We start from the raw sequence: 12,974 nt of genomic DNA, 5'->3' as shown, positions 1-12,974 counted from the left end.
CTGAATTATATGGTTATATAAATGCGTCGCGAAAGCTCGTTATTCAATATGCCAGACGTTTCTACATTTACCCCGTAATATTTACCATTTGAAACAAACCAAACAAAGCTCGCAATTAAAGATTGTTGGGTATATTTGAAGACGACGATCAATAAATGCCAATACTTTGGTAATTCACGGCTTCCTACGATACGTATGTATATTTAATTACGAATCAAGCCTGCGCCGAACATTTCATTAGAATGCAGAAAAATTCACCGTCCAACAGCGAGAGATACCTACTCGGCAAGTTATCCGCTAGGTTGCAATTTACTCTCGATATTTATTTCCAAGTTTTCAACAAAGAAATCGATACCCGCTTCAATGCAAGCAAATATACCGGATAATTGGATTTCTGTCATGAGAGCGTGTCAGGCGAGAAATAAGCAAATCTACATCAAAGAGCGTCAATTAGACAGATCCGAAATTCGACGATGAAAGTCAACTTTTTGCCATGCATCGATCGACCACTAAAAGTTATACCAGGTTTAAACCAGACTAATTATTGTTGATGTTGATTACGATTTACATGAGTGTAGATTCTCAATTTTTTTGCTCCGTGTGAGGGCCGAATTTATTTAAAAACGATCATACGGGACATCTATTAAATGCAAACTAACGCTATACGTGGATTGTGCTCGATAAATGTCATTACAAATTTTCCAGAAATCCGGTGTTAAATGTAAAGACTTGTTGTTACTATTTGAACTATTAAATCAAAGGATTTAATGCAACGAAGAAAATGATAAAATAGGAAGATAAATTTGTACTGTCCAAAAGTCTGTATGGAAAAAAGAGAGGTGCATTGACACGCAAAGAGCGTCGACCGATAGCAGAGTGCGCTTAGAAAATAGGTAACAACGCAGCGGGACATCGATATCCTAGAACAAATATTGTCTGTGCTTATTTGTGACCAGTGCACATGCCTCTATTATCATTTATTATTTTTTACAAAGTTTTATTTTTTATGGACCAAATATTCTTCAGGTATTATTGAACAATCATCAGCATTCGTTTATTACTAATAAATCCAGCTTTGAACTGATTGAAATTCAAACAGTTTCTGGATTTGCACGAAATAATTGAAATACAGGAGTCCCAGTGTTAGCTTGGTAAAATTTTTATAACGAATTCCTGCCAATATTCGATATTATGATAAGGATTGTAATTCGTAAACGAAATGGAAGAAAATTCATTCGATGTCTTCGACGAACTCGCTCGAGGTTTAAAGGTGAACCGATGGTTTATCTATAGCGAAATTCACGCTCCATTTGCGAATGACATTGAATTGGAAACAATTCACGTTCTAATGCTCGTGAAAATGCGTGTTTCCACGCGTTCGCAAACGTGAGGTAAAAATCCAGCGAACTTATGCAATGAAAATAAGGTATTTCGTCCGGAATGCCGCTCCGGCGAGTTAAGTATTTCAAGCGGAAATTGAACGCGCAGTTTTTCTCTGTCTCTCCTACTTGTTGATTTTCTCTGTTTTCCCGAAGCAACCTGGAGAGCGTATGGAGTTGAAGCTTACATTCCCATCAAGGTGAAAAATAAACAAACATTACGCATTGGCTACATCTTCGGGCTTCACGCCTGACTAACTTTGTCGCGGGAGACCGAGTGTAGAATTTGAAATGTGAAAAGATAAAACATTTGTCGATGGATCTACCTCTGTAAGTTTTTCATACTACAGCAGCGGTGTAATCTCATTTCTAAACCTACACAATTTGCTACATCAAAACGTCTCTGTCTTTCTTCTCAAAGATCTTTTTCATGTAACGACAACAAATTATAGATTCCGTAAATTTTCATCAAAATATCAATTCCATTCCTCAGTGCCGTTTCATTTTACCATAACTTTAATATGACGATTGGCAAAAAAAAAAAAACAACATGTGGCTTTAGACTGACCGTGAGCCAGCACTCGAACTTCCCGTTGTCACACTGCAGATTCTAGGTTTACAGAAAAAAAATATTAATATACGACAATTCGAATTTCAAACTACAAATTCAGATTCGTGAGTCACGATTTTAAGGCCTTCAGGTATCATATCACATCATGTATCCACCATCACAATTTTGGAAGTCTGATCTTGGATATTCGTTATCGGTGACCCCAAAAACCTCCGCCTAACAATTTCTACCACATCGTAATGTTTTTAAGTTTGTTTTTTTTTCACTATAATGGATTGACCATTTTGGATTTTACAAATCTAACCTCAGATTCGTTAAAAGCCATGCAAAAAACCTCATGGTACCAATTTTCATTCGAATCCATTCGTCCATTCTCAAGATATTATCATTTTTATTTTATTTTATTTTTTTCAAGTTTATCATCGACGTAACTCAAGAAATACTGAACAAATCAAAGCCAGAATCCAATTAGTTCTAAGTTTGGAAAAGCCGCGTCGATTGAGACCTAAATAGTTGAAATCTGGTAACTCGTTCTCAAGATAATATGGGACAAAAAAATTGACAACACACACACACAGACGTCCATCCGAAAAAGTTTCGAGGTGATTCTCTAGAACTTGAACCATAGAGATCTGGTGAGAACTTGACTTTTAATTTTCGTGGTAATTATACAATAACTTCCTTTCTTCTCTGAAAACAGAGAAACGGAAAGTTAAATAAACTTGACTAAAAAGTACCTACATGGACGTCGGAGCATCATTGACCTTTCTCTTATCGGGTGTTTTCATAGGCATCCGAAACTTTCCACGTCTATTCTTGATCCAGAATTTATCTAACCGTACTCGATATACGTAAACTCCGATACTGCATCACAATATCGCTTTAGCGACGATGCGCACGGCCCTAGGAAACACGATTCACACGACGTTGCCCGTGTTTTACGCTACTAGGTCCGATCTCTGCCTCACGTTTCTAGCTATATAAGACGAGGGCTGTCGAGGATGAGCCAAACTCGTCGATATACGGGTTACCCTACGTGTGATAGTTTCTTAACTCAGCAATGAGAGCATTCGTCGTGGTTGCCCTTCTGGGGGCTGCGCTTGCTGCTGTCATCGCCGTTCCAGGTAAGTTTTTCGAATCGACGAAATTTCTCAACTTCTCTTCACGTGGTAAGATAGTAAATTTGTTTGATCTCGGGAAGAACTTGTGGAGTCGTAAATTTGATAGATAGCAATTGTCGAGAACACTTTTCCTTTCCATGAAATCGGAATCGACTAACTGTTCGCTGGTACGAAATTATTGACGAAACTTTAACTGTACGTGGGAAGAGGTTGTTTTATAACGGATTGAATTTGAAACAAACTCGTTGGGGGTGCAGCAGTTCTAGCGGATGTAACAATCCCCAAATGTATTAGCGGTATTCGAGGAACATACCTACCTTCATTTACTACAATTTCCATTGTCCCGTGGCAACTTGACTGTACAGCCCACGTGCTAATACATCTGTGCTTGTAAATCGAACTTTACTGTATTGCTCCCTCGTTGTGCAGTGGCCATCGTAAATAAAGAGGGTAAACATAAGAACGTTTACACAGTCAGTTGTTGGTTCTTCAATGCCCAAAGAGTGTTTGGTAAAAATTTTCTTCCAGCATCCTCAATTCATTCGATTCAATCTTGTTTCACATTGTTTGAGTACAACTTGAGCACGTTATATCGAAACAATAAATAAAAGGTAATTTGTTTCTGCTATCGATCGATGATGTCAACTTTGAATTTCTTGTGGTCACGGATATTTTCGCTCTGATTTTAACAAATTCCGGCCATTCGTTAACGGTTATTGATTATTATTGGTAAGAAATGCTGATCAGTGTAGCTAATCCTGCATAAAACTGACGGGCTGTCAGGATTTTCAATAGCGGAAAGAGAGTTTCTGTTGAAACAGAAGGAGATTCTCCGTCTCCTGAGCAAAGTTCACGAGCCAAACAGATTCAAGCATCAAATAGAACTCGGCGACAAGTTCGTGGCAGGACTCGAGGAACTCTCCTTCAAGGATGCGTCCCCTGTTCACTCTTTAATGAAGATCTTCAAGACAAAGAAGTTTCTACCTCGCGGTGAAATTTTCACGCTGTTCAACGACGCTCATCGTGCCGAAATGATAGTCCTATTCGAGGCTCTTTACTTCGCCAAAAACTGGGAATCCTTCCTGGCGACGGCGTGCTGGGCTCGAGATCGCGTCAACGAAGGTATCTTCGTCTACGCCCTGAGCGTGGCGGTCCTTCATCGTCACGACTGTAGGGGAATCATCCTCCCTCCGGCCTACGAGACCTACCCTCATCTCTTCGTCAACTCTCAAGTAAGCTTGAAGAGAAGACACGAGGAACGAAGTCCCGAAGGTACGGTCGCGTGGACTCACCACCCCCCTTTTGTTCCAGGTAATCCACGAAGCCTACCGCGCAAAGATGCGTCAACAGGACGCGGTAATCCGCATGAATTTCACCGGAACGGTCAAAAATCCGGAACAGAGGGTCGCCTACCTCGGCGAAGACGTTGGCATGAACTCCCACCACGCTCACTGGCACATGGATTTCCCGTTCTGGTGGCGCAGCGCTGATTACGGACTGCAAAAGGACCGCAAGGGCGAACTCTTCTACTACATGCACCACCAACTAATCGCCCGCTTCGACCTCGAGCGTCTTTCCAACGAACTACCGTTCGTCGAGCCTCTGTCCTTTGACGACGTAATCGTCGACGGATTCCACCCCCAGACCACCTATCGAGTGGGTGGAGAGTTCCCCTCGAGACCGGACAACTTTGCTTTCCAGGACGTGGAACATATCAAAGTTCGCCAGATGAAGGACTACGTCAGGCGCATCCAACAGGCCATCGCTCATGGCTTCGTTTTCAGCAAAAATGGCGTAATTATAGCTCTCAACGATACCGAGGGAATCGACATGCTCGGTTCCATGATGGAACCCTCGATGGATTCACCCCACGTCGAGTACTACGGCTATCTTCACAATTACGGACACATCATGCTCGGGCAGATCACCGATCCCAAGGGTAAATTCAACGTGAGTATTGCTTTTCGCGAGACAAAAATATCTCTCTGCCACCACGGTTAACGGTCCATGTTTCTCCAAATTCAGCTTCCTCCCGGCGTGATGGAACACTTCGAAACTGCTACTCGTGACCCTGCATTCTTCCGCCTCCACAAGTACATCGACAACATCTTCAAGGAGCACAAGGATTCTCTGCCAATGTACACCAAAAAAGAGCTCGACTTCCCCAATGTTCAAATTACCAAAGTTGACATTGACAATTTGGAAACATACTTCGAGAATTTTGACGTGGATCTCTTGAACGCCTTGGACGACACCGTGGAACTCGACGACGTCTCCATCAAGGCTCGCGTCACTAGAATGAACCACGCTCCCTTCACTTACGACATCAAAGTCAAGTCAGACAAGTCCCACACTGCCGCTGTTCGCATCTTCCTGGGACCGAAGTACGATTGGTTCGGCCAAGAAATCGACATCGAACAGAAGCGGATGTACATGATCGAGCTGGACAAATTCACCGCCAAACGTAAGTTGGAATCGTACAATGTAACCATTTTTACCCTCGTCAATGTGGCCCAGCAGTTATTTCACTGCGAAGCCTACGGCGGTGAAATTCTTTTGAAATTAAGGTTCGATTCTCCACAGTGGAAAGCGGCGAGAACACCATTCTACGTAAATCCTCCGAGTCGAGTGTGACCATTCCCGACCAGATATCCACCAAGAAACTCTGGGACCGTGTCGAGGCTGGCATTCAGGGTGCGGCGACCGTCGAAGTGGACAAGGATCATCGTCACTGCGGATATCCGGACCGTCTACTCCTCCCCAAAGGAAAACCGGAAGGCATGCCCTTCACTCTCTACGTAATCTTGACCGACTTTGATCAAGAGAAAGTAAACGACATTGCCGCAGACTACTCTTACGGCGGTAGTATCAGCTACTGCGGTGCAATGCACGGTCACAAGTATCCGGACAATCGTCCCATGGGATTCCCCTTCGATCGTAAAATTGAAAGCCCAGACGTTTTCTTCACGCCCAACATGTTCAGTCGCGATGTTACCATCACTTTCAAAGGTTGAAGGCACCCCAAAGAATCTGTAACAAGGATTATTCTTTTTTGAGACTGATTTAAAGATACTCTTTTTATTACATGAAATTTAATGATGCAATACGAGTATGTACATTTAATTATCAATTTTTATCATCCCGCAACAGATGAGTTTAATTAACTACTATATTCGTATCTTATGTAGCTCTCAAATCTCAGATTATACGTGTATAACTTGAATAAATTTCATCGTATCTACTAAATCCTTCTTCAATTTATTCTCATATCGCACGTAGGTGCATATGCACGAAAGTACAAGCCGTTCGGTTAAATCAGCTGTGAACACCGCCTCATCCTATCGCAAGTTACATAGATAGAATGGAAATTTACTTACTGAAGATGTCTCACGAATAATTCAAATTTAATAATCTACTTTATCGTCGCATTCAACTCCTTTCTCTTTTATTCATCGTATTTGGGGTTCTAGTCTGTGACGGTATAAATTACATGAAAATATCCCGTCGCAGGGTACGAAATAATACATTTCATTGATTATTGTTAGAAGCTAAGGCAAGCCTTTCAAGCCAATACCTCAGTAGCAAAAAAATGAATCATCATTTTTAATACGAATGGAGGTAATTGCAAGACAATTCTATGAAGTATGACACAAAGAAAAAAATTACGAACCGGGATACATGCATCAAAATATCGTTTCTTACGCCTAGTAGAAGATAGAGTCTCAGAATTAACAGGTATTTCACTATAATTCATGACTCAAGAAGAGTACATATTTACGCATTTTTTTTTATGAAACACTGATTGTGCAATACGCTGAACGAGACAATAAAACATAAAGCCTTCACTGTGCAAAGCCACTGGGCACCATTATCAAGTACGGGTTGTATTTTCATGGCACAATAGTTCGGTCGAAGTTCAAATTTCCTTCGTCAATTAGACCAAACTATCAGTCCACAACACCATAAGATTTATCCCTAGCATCCATTGAAAGTATCTACTGCCATATGCACGTAAGTGAACGTGAATCACCTAACATTATATCACGTTTATTACCAGAAATATCTCCGTAAGTTGTGTTCAATTAAAAGAGTATCTGGCAATGTTATTTTTGGTCTCGAGATTTAAAAGTGTTTTTCATGGAAAATTTAGAACGCTTCATAGTGAAGTTTTATTCATGTATTATAATCATTCTACGTATCTACGTCGAAGTACTTCTTCAAACGCGTTTAAAGTAACGATGAAATCTGATTATTTTGCTTATACGCAAAATTTTCCATCGACAATTTCTACCTCGTTACATCATCGTTCTTAGATAATATATTTTTAAGGTTCTAGCCACATTATTGTATAATCGTCGTTGAACGTGACGTTATATTATGTACATTTCAAAATTCGGCATCAAACAAGCAAGTATTACTTGCAAACTTTGAGAAAGTTAATGGACTTCTCTTCATGGAAAGTAGATACGCGCCGAGTTCGCAATTTATACGAGAATTTATGCGACCCTTACACGTGACTTACGAAATTTTCAGTAATCCCTCAGCACCTGAGAGTGTATCTCTGAACAGTTAAACGGGCAAAAACACGCCCGAACCTAGTAGAAAATGATGTATACGCCGTGTATTCAAAGCTAACGACTTAATGCCAATGCAAAAAGAAATGTACCAGTGTATTGGATAAGAAAATCTCCTCTGTTTGCAAAAACACGAATACATAATAAATTATATTGTATTAACTCAACAATAATAGCTCAGCGGCACCGACCGGCAATCACCTGTGTACTGAATGTAATTGCAATAAAGCTATAACGGAATCCACAACGAATAAAAGAACTGCGATCGCCGAGCGAAGCCATATTCCCTCGTCTCAAGTTTATCACAAGTTTTGCACCAGGGGTAACCGATACTCATAAAAGGTTTCGCAAAGTTATATTCCATCTCAGGAATTGAATAGGTACGAGTAGAATGGGGTAAAAATTGGAGATGGTTAATATTTTTTCTGTATGTGAAATTATTTCATCAGGCTTCGTGGCAATATACAAGAGAAATGCCATCGACTGCTGGATGTGCCTACGAACACCAACATAATATAGATAAAGAAAGAACAAGATGTGTTTATTGATGCGTTTCCGAAATAACAGTATGGAATTGAAACCTTAAAAACATTTTTATTTGTCCCTTAGTTGTGCCTTCAAGCAACAATGTATTAATACGAAAAGTATTGTTTTTTTTATATTTAGATTACGAACTGCCACAATTATCGCTTGCAGTCATATTAAAAACTCTTGTGCATGCTATTTCGAAATCCATGACATGCGGTGAACTCGATATCTAATCGTGAATGCAAATTAGTAAACTGCAACAGTTGCAAGATTGAAGCAAGCTGATTGTGAACCAAATCTGCTGAATTGCGATAAATGAGGTTGCAGAATTTTTATCTGGACCCGCCAAAGCTTAGTGATAGATTATTAATATAATGTAAAAAATAAAATACATCAACCTGATTATTGGCAAAGATACACCGTTGGGACTTATAGTTATGGTTACTACACAGTCCTTAACTATTTTTATTTCTAAATAATAGTTCTGGGTACAAAACGGAAATAAGTTTTGTAGCTGTATCCACAGAATCTAGTATGTTTTACGATTTATTTTTATCCTTGCTACATGCATTACATTTCTTTTCACTATCGCGACAATTTGGGCTTCATTCAACTGATGAAAATTCATTAAACTAAGTGAGCAAATTTAATTTTGCAATAACCCGAAAACATAGCATTTAAAACTATAGTCTCACTAAGTAGCTACTTTTACCATATTTTCTTGTAATTCCAACGTTACCTAAACCGGTATTGTGCGGATACCCATTTTACTAGAATTTTTTAATAACTTATACGGAAAATGAAATTTTTCGGAGTGCATGTAGTAATTGCCCTGTAAGGAATGGCTTATCCGTTCTGTCTACTAGATATATTTCTACATAATAGTATGCTTCGAACAAACAAGAGGCTAGAGGGGAAAGGGTACGTATAATCTCCTTCTCTTACGAAGCTATCAGACATATCAGCGACGGAAGGTGCATTGGCGTTGAGAGGGGACTATCTCAAAAATAACGAGAATATCTTCAGCACAGAAGGCAGTGAATATCACCTAGGGTCGTCAAAAGTTCAAAGTGCGATAGGGATGCAGCCAAGGCAGCTGGCCACTATATAAGCTGAGCAGCCCCCGATGAAAGGCATACAAACCACTGTATCAAGATGCGTCTCAGCTTCTGTTTGTTGGCCCTCGTGGCAGCCGCCACCGCAATCCCTCAGCTGGCAAATAAAGCTGGTAAGTTTAATTTTACATTACTTAAAAAATAGCACCGTCTTCGATCCGCTTTGCCGGAACAAAATTGATCCCACATTTTTAATTGTATTTTTCCGTGTAGAGCGAATGCTCTCTCACCTTGTTTTAACCAAACTGTGATTACGTGTTTGTCAACGAAATTTCACACGGTGTTGTAAAAGCTGACACAGAGTCATTGAAATAATTATATGTCCTGAAAACTTTACCAACCCGAACTTAAGCTGTCAACCAGATTAAATATGCACGTCGAAAAGTTTCTCCAGCACCTTCCAACAACGTGTAAACTTGTCTTCCGTACCCTCATGGTCTATAACAGTCTATGGCATTACATTATTCAGGCAATGTCGACGTACTGAAGAAGCAGCAAGATGTTCTCTGGCTTTTGGAGAACCTATTCCATGAGATCCCTAACGAGGAGCTGCGCAAAATCGGCCGTGACTACAACATTAAAGAAAACATTCAACTGTACGATGATCAAAATGCCGTCAAATATCTCATCCGTTTTGTTGAGATGGGTCGCATCCAGCGGAAGCGCGTCCCGTTCACAATTTCGTCCACCGAGTTGCGCAAAGAAGTTTCTCTTCTTACCAGGACCCTCGTGACTGCGAAAACCTACGATACGTTCCTGAAAACCGCCGCCTGGGCTCGTTGCATATTCAACGAAGCACAATTCTACAAGGTAAGTTTGACGCGGAGAAACCGATCACTGCACTCTGAAGTAACAACTTACCGACACCATATTTACTCCCCGTAGGCTTTCAGTGTGGCAGTATTGCAACGCACTGACTGCAGAGGCCTCGTCCTTCCGGCACCATACGAAGTCTTTCCATACTACTACATCGACACGAGGGTGTTGAAAGAGGCTCAGGACATTCGCGTTCGAACCCTCGAAAAGGGCCAGACCGCCACTTACGTAATTCCATCTAACTACACTGCCTACATGACCGAGTACGACAAGAAACTTGCCTATTTCACTCAAGATGTTGGACTCGCCTCATGGTACGCTTTCTTCGGCATTAGCGGATGGATGAAAGCAATGGTGAGTCAATTGTAATTCCAAGCAGTCCAGATGGGATGTTATTCCTCCCTTAAAATACCATGCTGAATTTTTTGCTGGGAGGATGGTTTGATGAAAGGTTCCTTGTCCTCTGACAGAGTCAAGCAACAAATCTGGACTTCACCCAGAATTACGAATGCGAACATTGTGAAACCGCCCGCGGATCCATGTTCTACTACATACACCAGCAACTTCTGGCTCGCTACAATCTTGAACGCCTGAGCAACGACATACCGACTGTGAAGGAAATCGAATTAACCCGCGTACACGTGCCTTTCAAATCTCATCTTTCTTATCCGAATGGCCTCGAGATCACAGGACGTAGTTTCAATTATGACTTGACACGCGAAAAGGAAGATCTTTTCAAAACCGTTTTGACAATCGAGAGAAGGCTGCAGGACGCAATTGACAGTGGATTTGCCATTTCGACCCAAGGAAGCCTTTTGGCTCTGTACGACCGCAAGGGGCTGAACATGCTTGGTAGCATAGTTGAAGGCACCGGAAAAAGCATTAATCCCAGGTAAGCGAATTGCTATTGTGATGGGATGCTTTTTTTCTGACATTAAACTCTGCTCCAAAGATATTACGGAAGTCTTCAAGCCGCTGCACGCGAACTTCTCGGTGGTGCGCCTTACACGAAACACTTCTGGGAGCCACTCCCTAGCAACCTAGAGATCTATCACACCACTACCCGCGATCCAGTGTTCTACGAGATGTGGGAGCGCATAATCCGTCTGTTCAAGAGATGGCAAGACGCTTTACCGAGCTACACGAAAGAAGATATCATCTTGCCCGGTGTTACCGTCGAAAGTGTCAAGTTCGACAAGCTGACGACTTACTGTGACAAATTCGTGGTCGACATTGACTCGGCTACAACTGTTCCGCATGGCAAAGAAAACCAACATGTCAAGATCATGACAGCGATCGACAGAATTAATCACAAACCGTACACGTTCAAAATAATCATTAACAGCGACAAGACCATCAAGGGCGCCACTGTGAGAGTTTACTCCGGCCCCAAATACAACTACGATGGCAGCTATGTAAACATCCTTCACAACAGAGATCAATTCGTTGAAATCGATCAATTCGCTTGGGACAGTAAGTATAGAAGAATTAAATTTGCGAATCCTAATCGATTGCTTCGCAGCCAGTAGCCGTGCCCTGAGGTTCACACATTTAATGCCTCAATTCTGCCTTACAGTCAAGGAAGGACAAAATGTCATCACTAGGCACTCCATTGATGCTCCAATGCGTAGCATTGATGCTACGACCAAGAAAGACCTATTCCGTAAGGTCCAGGAAGGCCTCACCTCTAATCAGCTTTTCTACCCTGACATGGTACGGTTCACAAGTGTTACCGTTACAGGGTAATTTCATGAAGAGAAATAATCATTAATTTCTTTCCAGATCGCGGAAGCTTTCGGTTTCCCCGAGAGGCTAGCTCTTCCTAAAGGTAAACGCAACGGTATGCCACTTCAGGTTATGGTGATCGTCTCTTCGCCCGAACAGCCTACCCTATCTTACAAAGCGGTCGTCCCTCCGAAATTCCAAACTTATCAGAACGTAGAGTATCCCGACATCGATATCACGACAGAAATTCACAATGAAGGATGGACGCATGATTACCGTAGCATGATGCTCAAAGAAGAAGGCGTCTTTTACAGTAAGTTGTCCCGGTTTCCGTATCTTCTCGTACGCTTAATATGACTAAAAAAAATAAGACGAGTATCGTTAGGTTATTCCGTCTTCACTTTTTTTCTCTATTGTTACGGTGTTCTTACACGACATGTGAGCAATTTAACATGTCTAAACACTCTCGAATACGAATGAGACTTTTTCATCGGCACCGTTAACATAGATTCATAGAATATAGGATAGAGTGTCATACAAACTTCTTAACTAGAGTGCTAAACAATGTCTTTTTTACAGACCGTGACATTGACACGGATACCGTACATCGAAGAACAGACTCATCGAACGTCGATACTGACCAACAAGCTGCCCAGAACTACTATGAACGCCGAATGGATCGAACTGCCGATGTTAAGTCTGCGTACCTGACCGAGTACTACCAAAAGAAGGACATAACGGAGGTCATTGGTGGTGCTGTATCCTTGGACGGTAGACCACTCGGCTACCCTCTCGACAGAAGGCTAGACATGGAATGTCTTAATGTTCCTAACGTTAAGATGGTCGACGTCAAGGTCTTCTGGGAAGGAACCAGCTGCTGCGGAAGTTGCAAATAGTTGAACAATTCTCACCGAATCTCTTCCTACTCGTAACCAGACCAATATGCACGACCCGGCTTTATTCGACTATTGTCCCTGTTTCACACTTATATTTTACTCTATAAATTTAATAACCGTATACTATGATAAATAAACGTTTTGACATTGCAATATGAAAATTTACCGTCTCGACTCTTTCACATCTCACTGATATATTGCTGCATCGCTTCACTAGTAGGGTAAACAAGGAATGAACTCATTGTCTGT

General features: G+C 41.3%; 2 protein-coding genes across 2 annotated transcripts; both read left to right on the top strand.

Moving 5' to 3' along the window:
- Positions 1–3,010: 3,010 nt before the first annotated feature.
- LOC124224816 (hemocyanin A chain-like) lies at positions 3,011–6,085 on the top strand. The gene is made up of 5 exons (XM_046637020.2): positions 3,011–3,074; positions 3,867–4,303; positions 4,383–5,021; positions 5,097–5,535; positions 5,655–6,085. Exons 1-5 carry the CDS (start codon positions 3,011–3,013, stop codon positions 6,083–6,085), a joined length of 2,010 nt encoding a protein of 669 aa, XP_046492976.1.
- A 3,214-nt stretch (positions 6,086–9,299) lies between these two features.
- On the top strand, positions 9,300–12,886 carry Hex110 (hexamerin 110). Its single transcript, XM_046623689.2, has 8 exons — positions 9,300–9,401; positions 9,758–10,098; positions 10,174–10,458; positions 10,575–10,996; positions 11,057–11,577; positions 11,681–11,817; positions 11,887–12,142; positions 12,409–12,886. The coding sequence occupies exons 1-8, from the start codon at positions 9,329–9,331 to the stop codon at positions 12,723–12,725; spliced, it is 2,352 nt and encodes a 783-aa protein (XP_046479645.1). The 5' UTR covers positions 9,300–9,328; the 3' UTR covers positions 12,726–12,886.
- The last annotated feature ends 88 nt before the right edge of the window (positions 12,887–12,974 follow it).

The sequence above is a fragment of the Neodiprion pinetum genome, chromosome 1 (genome assembly GCF_021155775.2).
Source record: "Neodiprion pinetum isolate iyNeoPine1 chromosome 1, iyNeoPine1.2, whole genome shotgun sequence".
NCBI classification, from domain to species: Eukaryota; Metazoa; Arthropoda; class Insecta; order Hymenoptera; family Diprionidae; genus Neodiprion; species Neodiprion pinetum.
Note: the sequence above shows the minus strand (reverse complement) of the source record. Positions and strands in the feature narration are given on the sequence as shown.